General features: G+C 44.0%; 1 protein-coding gene across 1 annotated transcript in view; it reads left to right on the forward strand.

The window, feature by feature from the left end:
- Positions 1-19,071, forward strand: part of LOC308371791 (disks large homolog 1-like) — a gene marked incomplete at both ends in the record, with an annotated part of 30,634 nt that extends 11,563 nt beyond the window's left edge. Inside the window, 3 exons of the mRNA XM_080846783.1 lie at positions 6,606-6,751; positions 10,534-10,665; positions 18,973-19,071. Of these exons, the coding sequence (XP_080702909.1) occupies positions 6,606-6,751; positions 10,534-10,665; positions 18,973-19,071 (377 nt within the window). The remainder of the gene's footprint in view (positions 1-6,605; positions 6,752-10,533; positions 10,666-18,972) is intronic.
- Positions 19,072-19,376: the final 305 nt, after the last annotated feature.

Raw genomic sequence — 19,376 nt, forward strand, 5'->3', positions numbered from 1 at the left:
TTTGAAGTTGGACTGGCTTAAAAAAAACATTTTATATGTGAAATTGTTGTCAGAATGACCATATCTGAAGATTCAGGACTGTTTATTTCTTGGCACATAGCGGCAGTTAGTTATTCCAGCAATGCATTTGGTCAATGATGACTGAAGGCTAGCTATGAAGCGTTGCTAGGCTTGTTGGTGCGTCCAGTTGCCAGTCAGTATGTAGTTGCAATCTGTCGTTGACTAAGAATTTGGAAATATCATCTGGGATTTCTGTCAGTGTGGAGGAGGTCTGTCCATGGGGTGATGGAGGAAGCAGGAATTATCGCTCCCTGAAGAGAAGGGCAGATTACAGGGATGAGCCCACTCCACCCACCCCTTACATAACCGTGGTGGTGGTGGTGGTGGGAGTGGTGGTGGTGGTGGCGGTGGTGGTGGGGACACAGTGGATCTGCATTGTGTGCGTGTTTGCCGCTGTGGATGTGTGCCTTTCCAGTGCCACTGAAACCGTTGCCTTGGAAACCCAGTGGATGACTTGGATCCCTGGCAATCCTCGGTTGATTGGAACCTGAAAGTGTGATAATTGTCTGCAAAGCAAGTATTTTCCGGAACGCAAGATAAGCTCGGTTGTGTGCCAAATTACCTTAGATAAAGTCGACAGTCTTGTGATCAGAGGGTCATGGAGAAGCATTGTATTAGTGGCACAAATAGTCCTGTCCCACCTTGTGCCTGTGGCTCCATTTTGCAAGTGGTGTTCATACGCAAGTTCAAAATGGATGTGATGTACATTAAATTTTCATATTTGACTGGACAGATGCCCACAGGCAGTCCTTCATAAATACAGCTGTCCTCAAGTAGACTGCTACATAGCCATATGCAGGGTGAAATAAAGAGAATACTTATCTTGATACAATGAAATGATGTAACCCTGTCGTAGCTTTTGTGTAGATGTGGCCTAAATTCATCAGAGCTCATAGTTTTGTAAAAATTGTGTGTTTGAGTGCTATTGCGCAAGTACCAGCCCTCTCAATCACAATATTGGTCCATGTGGTGCCAACGCTTCTTTATTTCATTATTTAGGTGGGGAGTTTTTTTAGGACCTAGCTCTGTAACACTTCGTGTGAAAACTTCCGTGGGAGAAGGAAATGTGTGTGTGTGAACGGCTCTGGTTCCAGTGCCAGTGTGTGTTCAGTGTAGTGACTGGGCAGCCTTCCACAGCTTTAGCAGCTGCTAAAAGCGCAGACTGGGCTGCAGCGTCAACATCGCTAAGTGCTGAAGCTAAGCTTCGATGCTGTCTAGAAATGAGTGAGCTGGGATATCTTCCAAAACTCTCTTGCGCAATGTGGTTACCAGGCAATGTGTGTAGCACGCTGACTTTTAGTGTGGGCATTTGAGGATTAGTATAATTAAGCTGCTTTTTGGGCGCACCTATTGTGACCTGGCTTAACTGTGTGCTTAATTTGTTTGTGCTGGTTTATTGGGCATTGTTAGGTCTCTGTACAGCCAGTGTTGGTGGACCCAGCATGAGACCATGTGGAGACTAGTCTGTTCCACAGTCTGGAAAATCAGGACTTGATTATTTTGATTGCATGGTCTGGGTAATCCCCTTTCCCCACCACACACGTACATGTACACATACACACACACACACACACACACACACACACACACACACACACACACACACACACACACACACACACACACACACACACACGCATAGTCAGCTGCACCTTGAACCTTAGATTCAATCTCCTCCCAGCACTGGAAGAATGAACCCTCTTCAGCAAATGAAGTTAGGCTTGGGATGAGAAGCAAGAAAGCCTTAAGAGAAAACTCGCTACGGAGAAGGAAAGAAAAAAAACGTCCCGTATGGTCACAGACAGACGGAGGTTAAAGTACAAGCTTAATCTTTCGTGCGCTGCCACATAGCATCGAGTATTCTCATACAGTCTTTAATGCCGTTGCATAATGAACATTTTTATTCCTTTGCCTTTGTGTCGCGTTGACTTCTGATATCATTCATTCACAAGTTGTCCCATATCAAGTTGTTTGGGGGAGCCCACAGAACCTTGGAGAAACGCACTGCTGTAGTTGAGGGACAAGACCAAGGGATCCTATGCTGTGCAACATGTGGTAAGTGGAGAGGAATATTGCTCTGTGGTTATCACAGCAGTTTTCCCTTGTGGAGTAACTCATTTTTCTCTTCATCTGTAATTAGCATTTGAAGAAAGTAATCGCTTTGAGGATAATTACTTTTCAGGAATTCCTATAGGGATGTCAAGAGACACGCAAACAGGCTGGTTAATGATATTGCGTGTCGTTAGGTTTTCCCATCTTTATCTTCATCAGGGTGGTCACCAGAGGACGTTCACCTGCACGGATCCCAGAATGTATAGCCAAAGCTGACGGTCTCCCCTCCTGCTTAATCAGTTGTCCGTCATGTAGAGACAATGTCGTTCTGGAGCTAACATCATTTAGACTGTGGAAGCACAGGACACAGGTGTCCATTGTGAGCAAACCCAGGTTGTGATTGTTGATGTCCTCCTGTTGTAACTTGTAAAGTCTTCCTCCCACCCTTTAGCAAGAATGCATAACGTCTAAGATGTGTATCGCCCGTAAGCCAGTAGAGAGAATGTGTTTGAGCAGGGTCTGTGCGCACACCAAGTCTCTGCCTCATGACTGGGACCCGCGCTAGCTTGCGTTAGCCTGCGCGCCTGGCCTGAGAGGCTCAAGTGTGCCCTACTGACTGGGATCCGCGCTAGCTTGCGTTAGCCTGCGTGCCTGTCATGAGTGGCTCAAGTGTGCCATACTGACTGGGACCCGCGCTAGCCTTCGTGTCTGTCCTGAGAGGCTCAAGTGTGCCGTCCTCTCGGAGGCTGGGAGTCTTAAACACCAGAGGCTCAAGTGGGCACACACGCACACACACACACACACACACACACACCATTCCAGCAGCACTGGCTCCAGCCCCCCTGTCAGCCCAGTCCCGACACCCCTCTCCACACGACTCGTCTTAAAAGGGCATGTTTATACGTGGAATCTGTGGCTCTACAGCAAAGAAGAAGAAAAAAAGGGGGCTTGTTTTGAGCTGCACGGCGGCATTAAGTACGCCGCAGCGCTGCATTGGAAATCAGCTGTCGTATAATGAGAGGGATGCTGGGGGGTGTAAGGTCATTGTCTCTATTGGAGGGAACAGGAGGCCTCCCGTCGGATTAAGGCTGGCTGCTCAGATGCTGCTAGCACCAGCATCTGCCACTTCCTCTACACACGCTTCCAAGGCGCAGGCTGTTGGGCATGTCCGTGGACACGCAGGAAGTGTTACTTCACTGTAAGTCACATAGCTCTTTAAAAAAAAAACTTCTGAGGCTTGTCTGTACGGATGTGTTTTTTTTTCCAGGTAGAGACTAACTTGGGAGAGGAGAGTCTGGGAAACTTCCCTGAAAGCTAGCTAGCGTTGATAAATCTGTATGTGTTTCTGGGGCTATTGTGCCCCAGCCGACGCGCAGAGTGTTGGATTTGCATACATTTGAGTCAGGATGATGTGATGCACTTTGTTCGTCTCTACTTAGAAAGAGGGGGCTCATGGAAAGGGTCTTTTTGTGTCTCTTTCAAGAGCTGAGCTGTTTTTGGATAAAAAAAGCATGAACTATCTTTTTAACAACTCTGTTTGCCAACTTGGATGCTGTTGTGTGAGCAAGCTCTGTTCCTTGATGATCGTTTTTGACATGTGTTACTTTATTTGATCTTAGATTCAAGTATTGAATTTGTAACATAGTTGAACTGTTGAAGTTATATTGTAGAAATATTTGTAGAAATATATATTGTAATCATGTAGTTATTTATCCGTCTATGTGGGATAATAGAGCTGTAATGCTTTCATTTGTTACCTAATTGAGAAATCTATGACCAACAGAAACGTGGCAAAACCTTTTTGGAGTCATTTGGGGGACAGTTTAGTGTGAGGCTACAGCTCCTCAGATGTAAGAAAGACTAAATGCCGTCCGAGAACTTTTCAATATGACGATGCCATCACTAACCTCCATGTGCCTTCGCTAACCTCAGACAGTTAAACAGTTGTAGATCATTTGATGCTGTAAAGCTGTCAGCTGTCAGAGGGTACTGTGGGTTGGGCAGATTTGAGGGAATTCCATGACACAGAGTGAGATGCACAGTAATGTGGAAAAGTCGACAATGTTTTAGATTGAAGTCTTTGAGTGGATTAGGTTTAGGTTTTATCATTCACTCATGAACCAGACCAGCCTGTGTGAATTCCAGTCATTTACCACACCAGCCTGTGTGTGTGCTCACCAGTTTAGCTAATTTACCACACCAGCCTGTGTGTGTGCTCACCAGTTCAGCTCATTTACCCCACCAGTCTGTGTGTGTGCTCACCAGTTCAGCTAATTTACCACACCAGCCTGTGCAGTGGGGTAGTGGTCCCTGGAGAAGTGGGTATACTCTTATTTTTTTTTAAGCAGCCCATACAGCACGAGATAAACGCCCTGTTTTGAGAAGTAAGTAAACGCAATGCTGACTTTAAAAGAAGTGGGTATACTCCGTATACCTGTTTATACCCTGGACTACACCACTGAGCCTGTGTGCACACCAGTTCATCTGGGTTAGAGGCAAGAGTGTAGCCTGTCCCCAGTGAATGTGCAGGCTGCTCTTGGGGGCTGACATAAATATTTAGGGGTCTGCTCACCATCATACTGTATAAGGTGGCAGACGTTCAAAACAGTGTTTCTGCTCGTAGCACTCTAGCAGTAAGCACAATGACAAGTGTTGAGGCAAGCTAAAAAGGCATGAGAAGTGGATTTTGCAAGCCTGGTTGCTCCAGGCTACTTTTTATTTTTGTATTTCTCTTCTTTTAAAAATAAATGAAAATGCTTCTGGATAAAGGTGCAACTCTCATAGCCTCATTTACTCTGTCAGTTATTCACTATGCATTTGTTTACCTGTCCGGAGCTGGCAAACAAAGTATTAACTAGCATAGAAAACGTATGACTATCACCTTACAGATACAGTATAGGTCTGTTACGATTGTGGTCATATTGTGTTGTATAACCAGTTTGTTAACTTTCTCTGTATGAAGAATGTATAAAGTGCTTCATGTGTGTATGTGTGTGTGTATGTGTATGTGTCTTAATTACATTACTGTCTGTCCAGAAGTCTTTTTTTTCAGTCACTGACTGAACCTTTAAAGAACCTAAAATAACAACCATCATCGACAATAAATACATTGGATGCATTACAACGCTTCCTTATGCTAAGCTTATGCTTATCAATTCAATGTGCAGGCTGTGCAGTAACTGAATGAGACCCAAGTAGTGTTGCTGAGATCTTGATGTATTAGGCCAGAGGCTACTGTATGCCAGGCTAAGTTAGCTGAGTAGTGCTAAAGCTGTGGTGTTTCAGTTGGCTTTGGGGCTTTGCCCAGCTCTCTCACCCTCTTCTGACTCTGGGGCTGAAGAAGCTGTTGCTCTCAGCCATGCCAACATACAATTATAGGCACAAATCGAGCGACAGATTCTGATTTTGATCATGGCGTGGGGGGGATTAAGTGCCTACATATCTTTGTGGCTGCTTTGGGGAAAGTGTTGCCCAGAGCAGTGGTATTTAATAAGCATTGCTCTGTCTTTTGAACAGCGGTGAGTTGGTTTGTCTTTGCTTATTTCCAGTTTAATTGGTATGAATGGATGAACTTGAGACTGGCACGGTTCACACTAAAGACCATTAGCTGAAGTCTGGTCTAATAATATCTGTCTGTTGCCATTGCTGCGTTTCAGGCTTGTTTCTACACTTGTGCAAACACACACGGCCCTAATTTCATTGACAGGCAAGGAGCGATGAACGAGGATCTGTCGTGCATGAACTAAACATATTGAAGGGGCATTGCCCTGACCACCCATGTTTGCGGTTAGGATCTTGGTCATGGTATTAAATTAGCTAAAACTATTCTGCAAAGTTATTACGTTAGCTTTGGCTCATGCGCAGTGGACATCGATTAAAATTAGGGCCCCATGTGTTTAACTGACACAGACGGTCATGACTTAGAATATCTAATCTGGACAATGACACACTGCCTCACATCAGTTTAAGCGCTTCGTTAGCATTATGAATTAAAGTACCGCATCAGGGCGGGGCGGGGCGGGGGGAGGAATGTGATTAGCGTGCTGGACGTTGTGCATGACCTCTTGTGTGTGACAGTGGGAGCAGGACTTAGCTGAGCATTTGGGCTGTATTATTCAAACGTATTGCAAAAAAAATGTTGGTGCCAACAAATACATTTAATAAATTGCCCCCATTTCATTTGGTATGCAGCCAATGGAGTACTTACGAGGGTTTTAATCCAAAGGGGGGGATTGGAACTAGAAAGGGAGTGTGTGTGTGTGTGTGTGTGTGTGTGTGTGTGTGTGTGTGTGTGTGGATTTGTGTGTGAGTGTGTGTGTGTGTGTGTGTGTGTGTGTGGATTTGTGTGTGTGTGTGTGTGGATGTGTGTGTGAGTGTGTGTGTGTGTGTGTGTTTGTGTTTGTGTGTGTGGATTTGTGTGTGTGTGTGTGTGTGTGTGTGTGTGTGTGTGTTTCTGCAGATAAACTCACAGGCTTGTCTTTTTTTGGGCTTAGATATCCAGGAGTTTTATGAAGGGACGCTGCTGAACTCCCTCAAGAGCTGTGAGCAGAAGCTGGAGGAGGTCAACCACATGGCAGAGAAGTGGGAGTCCCCCGGCTCTCCTGCCGTCACGCTGCACCACGGCCAGCCGTCACACGAGGTGAGATTATCCCCAAACAACACCGGCCCGCTTTCCACACAGTCCACACGCTAACTCGCCCCAATGTATGTTTTTTTAGGCCAACTAACGATTTTCATCGCAGAAAAACGTCAAGAATTAGCTTGTCTGCGGCAGGTAAACCGCTACCCCGCCTGCTGTTGTGGCAGTGAATTGTTTTCAGCACCCACGGCCGTTGGAGCACCATAACGGGACACAAATGCTAACTAGTACGTACTATCCGGCCACCCGCTCAACGCCCCGACTATCCGACGCGACCGTTTGAGTACCCTAATGGCACCTTAACTCGCCCCAATGTATGTTTTTTATTTTGAAGCACTCTGTCACCCACATCCAGGACGTTGTCGACCTGAAGAATTGATGCTCTTACATGTTTTATGCTTTCCTAACCCCAATAACGTGTAAGTCATAGCGGTATGTATGAGTCTTCACAGAAGCTTCATGGAGTTTCACACAAGCTGTGTAAATTATTTCAATATCTCAGAATATTAGGCTTATTAGGCAAGTGGAGGTAAGCTGTATTTAGTTTCTTAAAAAAAATGGTACATTTTGCGATTAAGATCATGGAAGGTGATAAAATGTCTGTGATTAGCATGTTCTAATAATAATGTCGGCCGTACTCAAATCCTGCAAACTGGTGTGTCCTATATAGGTAAGCTTTTAACTCGAGAGCCCTGTGAGGATTCAGCAGTTAGTTACAAATGACCTCTTTCACTTGCCTCGTGCTTATTTACCTCAAACAGATCATCACGGTGCACTCTGTCTCAAGGAAAAGACTGTCCTCCAGTGGTCTTGCCGATTTTGTATTTATTTTTTGCTAATGTATGTCTCTGCATGTTGCTGAGTGAAAAGGCCTTTGACCTGTCTTACTAAGTGCCCTGCCTTTAATGGATGGGGAGTCGGCTAGTCGCTGTGTTTAGAGGACCTTCCTGTGATCTATGGGTCTGGAAAGGCCCGGTGACATTCTAATTAAATGAAAAGAATGGAGCACTGGACTGGTTTAGATTACAAAAGGCCTTATTTGAAAGCCTGAAAAAACATCATATTTTACCCCCCCTCTCTCTGACACCACTATAATGTATCATTGTAACATAGGACATTATAGTCTAATGCCGAAGACCATGGTATAGAATTATTGAGCTATTGTAGCCTGTGTTTTTTTTGTAAGTAGGCTTTTTATTTGCTGTTCCAATTCCAAAGAAAACCTTCTATTTTAATGAAATCATATATATTAAGACTTTTTTTTATGAAATCATAGTCATATATATTAAGACTTTTTTTAATTAAATCATAATCATATATTAATTGCAAACCCTACACCATATCAACTGTTCCTTTTTATAGTCTCTTTACTATGCCACCTTCTCTGAGTGAATTTGCAGGTTTATTTTGTGTTCGTCCACTAGGGGGGAGCTAGCTCTTTGTGAAAAGTCTTACTGCAACATCCCCTGGTGACACTAAGGTATCACCTTCTTATGTTGTTGGTCTAAGTTACCATCTTTATGTTCATCAAGTCATGCTTGGCCTTCATTTTTAATTATTCTATAATAAATATATGCTTAACCCTTAAAAAACGTTAATTATAATATTATATAAAGATGTCTAACCGTTAAACATTGTTGCTAGAATTTCAGCTTTCCACTAATTTAAATTATTTAGTGATATTGTGGTTGGAAATCTTGAATATTGCTAAATTTAATGTTGAATATTGTTGCTTAATCAGCATCCTAGCCTGCTTCTCTCAGCCTTGGCAAGTGTTCCCTGTGAATATAGTCTTTAAATCCTTAGTTGAGGACTGATTGGCCGGGTATATTTCTCACTGGACCAATCAACAAGCTTAGGCCAATGGATTAGATAATAGCAAAGAGGAAGTCCAGTTATTTGAAAACCAGCTGACCATACACCTTTGGCTGTGGATGCGCCAAGATGTGGCTGCTGAATCAGTGTGCTCATAAGTTATGGATGTTTCTTTTGGATGTATTTGCTTGACACCTGAGCAGAAAGTCTTTTCGGAGGCCTCTCTTAGGGGCAACGATGCTGTGGCTGCTTAGGTTGCTGGGTGTGGTAAGTTAACTATGATCTGATCCAAATCCCTTAAGGTGTGCTTTCGCTCTGTATCCATAAGCAATATTTTGCAGGTTTATTTTGTGTTCGTCCACTAGGGGGGAGAACTAATGAAAAGATGCACTTTTGGATGTTTTGTTTTGGGCTTTGGGTGTACACACACACACACACACACACACACACTCAAACACACACACACACACAAACAAACAAACACGCAGCGCCCCCTAACTCAAGCAACCCCCCTGCACAGCATGTTGAGACCAGAATGAATGCAGTGATCATTTGTGTGATGACGACCCCAGTGCTGTCATCATGTATGGATGTGTCCTGTATACCTTACTGGGTATCATGCTCCTTTTTTCCACTTATGGCCTTGGCATGTCTCCAGTGCAGGTGTTAAATTAGTTAGTTGATGTCAATTCTTCATCAGGCTTTTGATTTGTTGTAGCATTATTTCACTAACAGCTGGAGAAGAATGATTGCATTTATTGATGAATGTGACTTACGTTGCCAATACCACCTGTGCGGTTACAGAAAAGCAGAAGCTCGAAAAGAAGGGACATTTTAAGATGATGTGGTATGAAATAATTGTGTTATAGAACATTACAATACCTTTGTTAAGTAGGTTCACTTCCAGTTGATATGGCTAGAAAAATGCCTCCATTTGGAAAATTTGCATTGCTTTGTATTTTCTCCATAAATCTTGACACTTTTTATAAAGTTGCAGAGATAAAAGTCACTGTCTTTCTCAAGTCAATGAATCTCAACCAAGATGACCGCTCTGCTTGGTCCAGCAGGGCACGCAGTACGGCTCACTTGTGCTGACTTTCACAGACCACCTTCACTGACCCTGGCACGTGAAAATGAAAAGATGCACTTTTGGATGTTTTGTTTTGGACTTTGCGTGTACACACACCCACACACACACACACACACGCACTCAAACCCAAACACACACACACACACAAACAAACAAACACGCACACACTGCAAAAATAGCTGTGGTGCATAAATAGCTGTGGAAGTAAGTAGCTGGATGGGGATCAACAGGGTGGATTAGACAAGTTCTTCTGTGATTGGCAGTCTATAATGCTGTCTTCTTGCCCTGCTTCTTACACCCTGGGGTGTTGTTGGTGCCACTCATTTAACCCTCTACGTCCCCTCCTCCAGCAGTAGGCAGGCCCATTGCACCGTGCGCTCCAAGGGCTGGCTAAGCCTCGCCAAGCTTTCTTCTCCTGGCTGATTGTGCTCTCAGTGCATCGTGTTACATAATGCACAGTTGTGTCTGTGAAGAATCAGCCTGGAGAGAGTCTCCTTGGGATGGCTATGGGCAGTGTGTCTGTTTGATTTCACCCTGTACTGCTCATTTGTCTCCTCAGTACAGTGTAATCTGAGAGATTACGTGTTGATCGTTAGGGTTATTTTTTAGCTCTAAAATGTAATAAGTAATGTAATGTCCGCATGTATGTCTCGTAATAAACAATGCAAAAACCCTTATCATTTGTATTTGTTTATCAGCAGCTTTATGTGAACGCAGCTGGTAGAGATATCACTGATCAAGGCTACACATGTAAACAGAATTCATCAATATTTCATCATAAATAATAACACCTTTAAACCAAATAACTAATGGCTAATGGCCATCACTTACACTTCCAATGCCCTGAATTGTTTTTTTATTTGTTCTCATCTTTCAGCAGACTGAGTCTAGTAGCACAGACTTCAATGAAAAGGCGAGAACAGAGGACAGCACCGTCACAGTCACAGTCACAGCCACAACCACAGCCACACCCACAGCTACAGCCACACCCACAGCTACAGCCACAGAGGTGAGTGATGCTGCTTTCCCGAAACCGTGTGAATGCATTATTGGATATATATACTATGCATTATTGGATGTATATACTATGCATTATTGGATATATATACTATTACATCACAGAGACAACACACATATGAACTCACATCCTCCTCTGGAACAGCTCACCGTCTGTTCATTACGCACACATTTGTTACGCATGAAAAGGACGCACTCTCATTGGGATTGGTTGATCCAAGAGCTGCAATAGAAAAAAAGTATCATCTTTATGGCTGGTGGTTTTTAAAGCATTTGGCAGTTTGCGCATTTTGGTTCAAAGTGCATTTTAATTTCCATATCTTTTTTTTTCTTTTTTCCCCCGGAAAAGAGAGAATTTTTTACAACTGTAAGATGTTAGCAGACTTTGAGAATTGTGTGTGTGTGTGTTAGAGCGTTTATGCTTTCTGAGCGCTGTGCGAGCGCAGCATTGCCTCCTGACCGTTAGGATTGGAGCCAGTTTTAAGTGCACCTCTTCTGATAAAAGGTCCTGCGTCCTGGCGCCTGGCGTAGGCGTGGGCGGCTGTGAGAGGTGCTCTCCCAGCTCTTTGAGAGCAGCGCTAATTACTGCTGTGGTGTAATCAGCAAGGGATCTGAACATTTCTCAAAGCAGAGTTTGACCTCTTATTTCCATTTCGAGAGGTTTTTATACACAAACCTGTCCAGTGGAGAGGTTGGGAATCGCCTCATTTTTGAGCGCTTGTATTGCATGTCCATAAAAGGTCTGTGCTTTCGACCTTCCTGTCGGAAGAGATTCTTGTTTCTTTAGCAAAACACACACCCATTGAATTAAAGGTACTCCCACACACACACACTTTAATTTCCATAGTTTCACTGAAAATGTACAGATACACGCCACCAGACTCTCAAGTAAGGAGCAAGCGCAGTGGTGTTACGGTGGTAGGGTGTCTGAGCTCCCTCATGCGCTGGGCTCTAATGATGGAGCATCTCCAGTGGATGCTGCATTCAAGGTCTTTGGGGATGTTTTTTTCCCCGCTTCCCTGCTCTCCTCGTGGTGGGGAAGGCAGCAGGATCAGCAGTAATTGCCAGCGGTCGCCCACCCAGTCAGCTCACCGACACCTTCAGCATTACACACACACACACACACACACACACACACACACACACACACACACACACAGACACAGACACACAGACACACAGACACACACACACACACACAGCAGACAGACATTTACGCTCACAGCTCTCCAGGGAAACTAATGAGCAGTGGGCTGCTGCAGGCCTGGGAATCAGAAGGTCTCAAGTTTGGTTTCCTTGGTTTTGAGATAAAAATATTGGTTTTGTTTTCGGGGTTTTATGATTTAATTATGATTCCTATTAGCTGTTTTAAATAAGATTACTGCATGTTTTGTGTTACGTAAAACCTAACCTTTATTAATATTTGATTTCTACTGCATCCAGGAGATGAGAGCCTTGGTTGACAGAACAGTAGTTAAACCCAGAACCAAGATCTCACTCAAGTAACCCTTGAATAGGTCAATGCTTGGATTTAGGAATGGGCTTTTACGCAACAATATGGCATTGTATCACACCATCAAGTTAAATATCATGTTAAGACACTATTTAGGCCTGCTAAATATTAAGCAATCTAATTTCTATTTCACAACCGAATACAAGGCAGAATAACATAATCTGCAGTTTAGAAGTTTAGTTCATGTATCCTGCATGTTAACGTTAATTAACAGTTATAGATACAGCTACGCTGTGAATGTCAAGCGAATGTCTAATACCAAACTAACCTCACCTCAGTCATTAGTCCATCACACACCTGACACCAAACAAGTGGGACATGAAGCTGTAGCAGTGGTTGAGACAGACTTTGCATACCCGCATACCACCATCAGGACACCAGAAGAAGAGGAAATAAGTTGCAACTGGACACCAAGCTTATTTTCTGCAGTTTTGTGCACAATTTATATGGTAAATAAGAAAATATGCAGCGTTGTGAAAAAAAAAAGCGTAAAATTGCTGATATTGCGTTGAATTTACAAGTCGCAGAATTGGCGAAAATCTGGAAGAACGGATAAGAGTGAGACCTGGCCCCCTGTCCTGGCCAAGCTGCAGCAGTGCTGGTGTGCCTTGGGCCTGGACTGGGGGCTTCATGATATCTAGTAGTAGTAGTAGTAGTAGTGCATCTGTACTACAGTAGCTGATGGGATGTGAGTTCAGTGCGTTTAGTCACATTTCCTTGCTTTCTGTAAGAGGGAAACGACTAAGAGGCTGCGGGAAGAGGCTGATGGGATGTGCGTTCAGTATGTTTAGTCACATTTCCTTGCTTTCTGTAAGAGGGAAACGACTAAGAGGCTGCGGGAAGAGGCTGATGGGATGTGCGTTCAGTATGTTTAGTCACATTTCCTTGCTTTCTGTAAGAGGGAAACGACTAAGAGGCTGCGGGAAGAGGCTGATGGGATGTGCGTTCAGTATGTTTAGTCACATTTCCTTGCTTTCTGTAAGAGGGAAACGACTAAGAGGCTGCGGGAAGAGGCTGATGGGATGTGCGTTCAGTATGTTTAGTCACATTTCCTTGCTTTCTGTAAGAGGGAAACGACTAAGAGGCTGCGGGAAGAGGCTGATGGGATGTGCGTTCAGTATGTTTAGTCACATTTCCTTGCTTTCTGTAAGAGGGAAACGACTAAGAGGCTGCGGGAAGAGGCTGATGGGATGTGCGTTCAGTATGTTTAGTCACATTTCCTTGCTTTCCGTAAGAGGGAAACGACTAAGAGGCTGGTTGGAATGGGGGCTTCATGATATCCAGCAGTAGTAGTAGTGCATCTGTACTAGATAGATAGATAGATAGATAGATGGATACTTTATTGATCCCGAGGGAAATTAAGGTCATCCAGTAGCTTACACTTACAAACAAACATGAATCACAATAAATACAAAAATCACAATAAAAACCAAAACAATACACATAGGGAGAACATGTACACATGGGGGTGGGGTGTTTACATACTACAGTAGCTGATGGGATGTGAGTTCAGTACGTTTAGTCACATTTCCTTGCTTTCTGTAAGAGGGAAACAACTAAGAGGCTGCGGGAAGAGGCTGATGGGATGTGCGTTCAGTACGTTTAGTCACATTTCCTTGCTTTCTGTAAGAGGGAAACGACTAAGAGGTTGCGTCATTAATAACGGTCTGAAACTGTCCAAATTGGATGACAGCTGGTGCACAACTTGGTGCAAAATTTTGCGTATCACATGCTACGAAGCGCAACTGGAAAACAAATGGCACAAAATGAGAGGAGATGTTGAACAATGCAATTTAAGTTGTCAGTTGATCAGAAACAAGTGATATGACATTGATGCATGTTTTGTGTCAGGGTAATGAAGTCCTATGTAGCGTTCTCTTGTGTGTGTATCCTGTAGGCCTTTACTGTTTGCTTCTCAAGCCTCAGAGCAGAGGTCAGAGGTCAAGCATCAGTTTAGCCTTTGATTGGTACGAGACAAACATCTGTTCAACTGCGCAGAAATCTTCACAAGCAGAACAGTTACATCTTAATGTCATAGCATGACTCTGTTGTGTGTTGTTATGGAACCTTAGGCAATAGCCTGTGTTTTAGATCTGGTTGGTTAGGGTTACGTTTTATAGGCTGCAGGCAAAGATGAAATGGAGTAGGCAAAGTGATTGTAGGACGCAACTTCATAATGCTTTGACATAACTCTGTGTGTAGATATTTAATGAAATTAGAAAAGCAATTATCCAAGCTATTGATGAGGTTTTTTTCTAAGGCTAGGCAGTTACTGACTGCATAAAACTACACACACACACACACACACACACACACACACACACAGACAGACCAAGAATGTCGACTTACATATTTTTTTCCGTCCTGCTAAATAGTTAATTCTATTTACAATTGCATTATTTCTTAGAGAGCATTGTGAATTTCAGTTTGAATCACCACACTGAACGATGATATGAATTTAGTTATGTTATTCTTGTCTAGTATTTTATCTTGTTATATTATTATTTTACTCTGGTGGTGTAAATTTATAGTATTATCACCATTCAATTAGATTTTTCTGACATTTTCATAAATGTGCGACCACTTGTGTGGGATATCTCTATGGTTGGTGACGAATTTCTCGAAAACTCTTTGCTCCAACACCAGCGCGGTTGCCTTGTGAGAACCATTTACCCCCACCATGACCTTTGCTGCTCTCTACCTCTTAACGGAGAGGGCAGTGCAAAGGAAGTTAAAGCACTCTGTCTCCATAATGTGATCACGGAAAGCCTCTTTGGGATCCATCTGTTAGAAAGAGTAGCCGGTCCTCATGGCCGTACACCGAAGCCATTGTGCGGCGGCGGCACTGTCATGCACACAAATGATCGAAGCTGTGCTCTGTGAGGAAGTTCAGCTTGACGACGCAGTTTTGTGGGGCCAGCAGGTAGGCTAAAGCTCAACTCGGGGATACAGCTGGTTGAACAGGAGGGGGATCTGTTAATGCGATAAGGTTCGGTGTAGGTGACGGTGATCACTCTGTAGCACAATCTGTAGCTCTGAGGAAAGACACATCTTGTCACTTCAATGCCAAATGATGGGAGAACTGAATATTTCTTGACTAGATAGGAGTCGTTGGCATAGCACAGAATTTCTAAAGTAGGAAAGCAGATCTGTCAAAGCTATCTGCCAAAGAAGGTGTTTCTTAATATTTACCTGTGTTTGGCCATAATTAGTAATAATTACTGTTAGAATCTCAATTGGGGTAGAATTGTTTGTTACATTCTGTATCCAAATTGTTTTTTTTTTTCTTGCAAAATAAAATATAAAATCCCTGGCTATGGTTTTTCAATGTGAGTTAGGTGTTTTATTTGTTCAATGTATCCTTAGATATTAGACTATTTCACAGTAGTTACCTGAAGAACAGAGTTAAATCATGCAAGCACATCATTGCATTTGATAGTATTTCCTTTTTCAGAGATGCTATTTGACAAAGGTTGTTCCCACTCATTTGTTTTCCATTCTCTTCTTTGGTTTGCTTCCCTGTGTGCATACACGTCATTCTGGCAGGGCAGCCAGGGCTCCCAGTTCTTCTTCATTTGTCTGGGTAGTGTTGGCTTAAAAAAGCTCTTGTTTTGGGAGTAGGTAACTGTGATCTCCCCCCCCCCTCCCCCCCCCGTTCTCTGCCTCCTCCGCAACTCTCTCTGTTCTCTCTCTGTTTTTATCAGATTAATCAGGTGTCATGTCTATGAATATCTCTTAGATTTGTTGAAAGCCCATCTCATACCCAGCCACCTCTGCTGCTCTGCTTTATTCTTTTCTTTTTTCGTCTTGAGTCGTGTCTTTGCTTGTGTGTGAGTGTGTTGGTCTGTGCGTGTGTGTGTGTGCGTGAGTGAGTGTGTCTGTGAGTGAGTGTGTCTGTGAGTGTGCGCGTGTGTGTGTGAGTGAGCGTGTGTTTGAGTGAGCGTGTGTGTGAGTGAGCGTGTGTGTGAGTGAGCGTGTGTGAGTGTGAGGGAGTAAGGATGGGGCTTAGGCAGCAGCAGTAGCAGTAGCATCACAGCAGCAGCAGCAGCAGCAGCAGCAGTAGGTTCCCACCTCAGTATGATTCATACAGAGAACCCCAGAGTCCATCTCTGCACCAGGCTCAGGCTGCGCACGGCTGGGAGGGGCGCTGACACACACACACACACACACACACACACACACACACACACACACACACTCTCTCTCTTTCTCTTTCTCTCTCTCTCTCTCTCTGTGGGAGGAATCACATCACCATCGATTTCACCCACAACTGCAGCTCAGGAAACGGTTAAGATTGTCGCTTCCATAAGAATGGTACATTAGGCTAATTAGTCTCATTTAGAATGGTCCACATGTTTCTGTTATGGCTATTTGGGTCCTTATCCCTTCAATCCTGACACTACAGTTGTGTTTGATGTTAAATGAATAGTCCATCGCATTAAGCACTGAACATTTACAGTTGTTGTGATATCACTTTGACCCCTTCCTACTTAAGATTTGGTGAAAATAAACTTTCAAATAATTGAATTATAATAAGTTGCCATTTACACACTTAAACTCAATGAGAAGCGCAAGGGCGTAAACGTCAGTTTTGAATGCATCTATGTGAGCGTCTGTATGTCTATTTTATACCCGAAGGAAAACATATTAAGATCTTGTGTATTTGAACAAAATTATTCAATGAATGATTACACATGCACATACACACACACACCTACACACACACACACACACACACACACACGCATACACAGCCTATTAAAGAGCCAAAGACTGAGGCATCAGCATTGAGAACATGGCTGTTTTCTGCGGCTTCTGAGAGTGAGGCTGGTCTGTGGAAAGCGGATTCTTTCCGCTTAGCTGCCCGGTTCAGCTGTTAGCATCGCCAGTGCTCTCCCCTCCACTCTGTGCACAGTCGTCAGTGGAGAGAGAGAGAGAGAGAGACAGAGAGTGAGAGTGATAGAGAGAGAGAGGGAGAGAGAGAGAGAGAGAGGAGCGAGGAGGAATGCTATGGCATAAAAGCAGCCCAGGCAGACCCGTTGAGCTCTGTGCTGGGTGGACGTGTGCTGGACATTGAGATCGTGCTAAAGGAACATGCCTGCCTTCGGTGCTGTGGAGGAGGACTCCTGTTTCTCAGAGGGGGGCCGTTTCCACTAGCTATCTTGAGTGCCTTTTCTTCCGTGGTGGCTTACTACCCCCCCTTACTCCTCTCCCCCTCTCATCACCCTCCCTTGTCTTGTTAATTTGGTGGTGATGAATACAAGAACCGGTTGAGCTGCTACTGCCCAGAATGGATTGTTTGTGTATTGTCACAACTAAGGTAAGGAAAACGGAGTGTGTGTGAGAGAGCCAGGAGGAGAGAGAGAGCGGGGCTGTGAGCGAGTGAGCGTGAGCGTGAGCGTGAGATGGAGCGAGAGCTGGAGGGAAGGAGGGAAGGAGCGCTCTGCTCTCTCGGTCTCTTCCAGCGGTGTCTCTGCATCGTTCACACTCTATGTCTGCAGGATGTGTCTGTGAATCGCCAGTGGTTGTCCTTAGCTTTGTGTCTTCGACCCGCCGTCTTTTCTTACTTGCTTCAATGGGGAAATTGTGTATGTGGTTGAAAAGTCGTTGCCCTGCCTTGCTTTGTAATGGTTGCTTTCTATACCAGCGTCCCCCCAACCTTCTTTTCTCTCGTGTCTTTAAGTTGTGTGCATCCGTCAACATCAGTCCGCATCTTTGTGATCTATCTAGGCTGAGATTGGCTATGAGGGGGGGTCTTAAGCCCACTGCAGCTGCATCCATTGAGATGTCATGTCAGAACTTGCCGGAAAACTTCAGACCCTGGCTGCTGATAATGAGCCTCTTTGAAACCCCTGTGCCGTTATAATTGATGTGAAGCCAAAAGCAGCCACTGAGCTGGGAGACTGTTTGAAAAGCACTGTCACGCTGTTTGGCCACCTCAGGATCACAAGCATTGTCTTGTGCACTGGCAATTAGTGTTGTTCTGAGACTGTGTGGTGAATCAGTGGACACACACAGCTTTTGGATAGAATGGGTGTGTGATGCGGGCTTATTCTTTTCTTTTTTTTTTTTTAAATAACCTTATAGCTATAACTTTAAGTCTATACTGTTATAGCGTGTTGAAGAGCATGGGCTTATGCTTTTAAGCAGGATACAGGATACAGTTTGTAATGCAGTTTTTTTTATCCAAATGCTCGAAAGCTACTCTCTCACTCTACAGAGGAAGGATAGTAATCTAGTGAATCGGCTTTCAGGACTCCCATATTTAACATACTCATTCCCTGAAGAAGAATATTACGTCATGGTTGAGAGGGGTTCACTCATTGTACTGATTGCCGTCTTAAAAGCATGTTCAAATATTCATGACTATCTGCATGCCTAGTTAAATGTGTTGGAGCTGTTCGGCTGAGATTCATGTTGGCCGTAATGGTCTGTAGTCCGTATAATGCATTCAGAGTGATGTCATGGTGCTTGATGCAATTTGAGAATGACGCGTACTACAGTTATATCTTAATATATCCACACTTGCTGGTTTCCAACCATCGGCCTCAAGGCCTTTGACCAAATGTGACTGATGTGTCTCTTAGTTTAAGCTACAGTGTGCAGTTAGCCCTGGCTTTCCTGTGATTGTTGCTCTTATGTTTGGCAAGTCCCCACGACCTCTCTTGACTTCATAGTCTCCGTAGAAGCAGCCCTTGTTTGTATAGATGTACCTGTATACCAGGTGTGTCAGTTGAGTCCTCACAGACTCTGTGTTTGCTCATGATGTCTTTGACTGGTTCTCAGATGATTGTCACCAATCTCACATCGATTTGTCCGTCTCTAAAGCTCAACGGCTTCAGAAAAACTGCTAACAGCGCTGATGTGGTTAGGCAATTGGCTTGATGCCGAGTGGAACTTGTACGCCGTGCTTTTACAAACACTTTGCGTTCCTTCGGTTAAAAATAAAAGGCATGCACCGCCATCGCTCAATGTGTGTCCAAGTAACTAAAAATGGGTGATGTTCTTGCCCTTGTGGTGGCATGTAAGGGGTCGTACAGTATCTCGGCTGATGCAGGTGGTCAACTGTTGGGGGAGGGTTTGTGTCTCTCACCCCGAAGGTTACTGGAGCCCAGATGGCTTGACTTACTTTGGGTTGTTGCTCATTACCATACGCCTTTGGGCGACACAGGTGACAACGGCAGTTTGTT

This window comes from Sprattus sprattus (assembly GCF_963457725.1).
Source record: "Sprattus sprattus genome assembly, chromosome: 1".
NCBI lineage: Eukaryota > Metazoa > Chordata > Actinopteri > Clupeiformes > Clupeidae > Sprattus > Sprattus sprattus.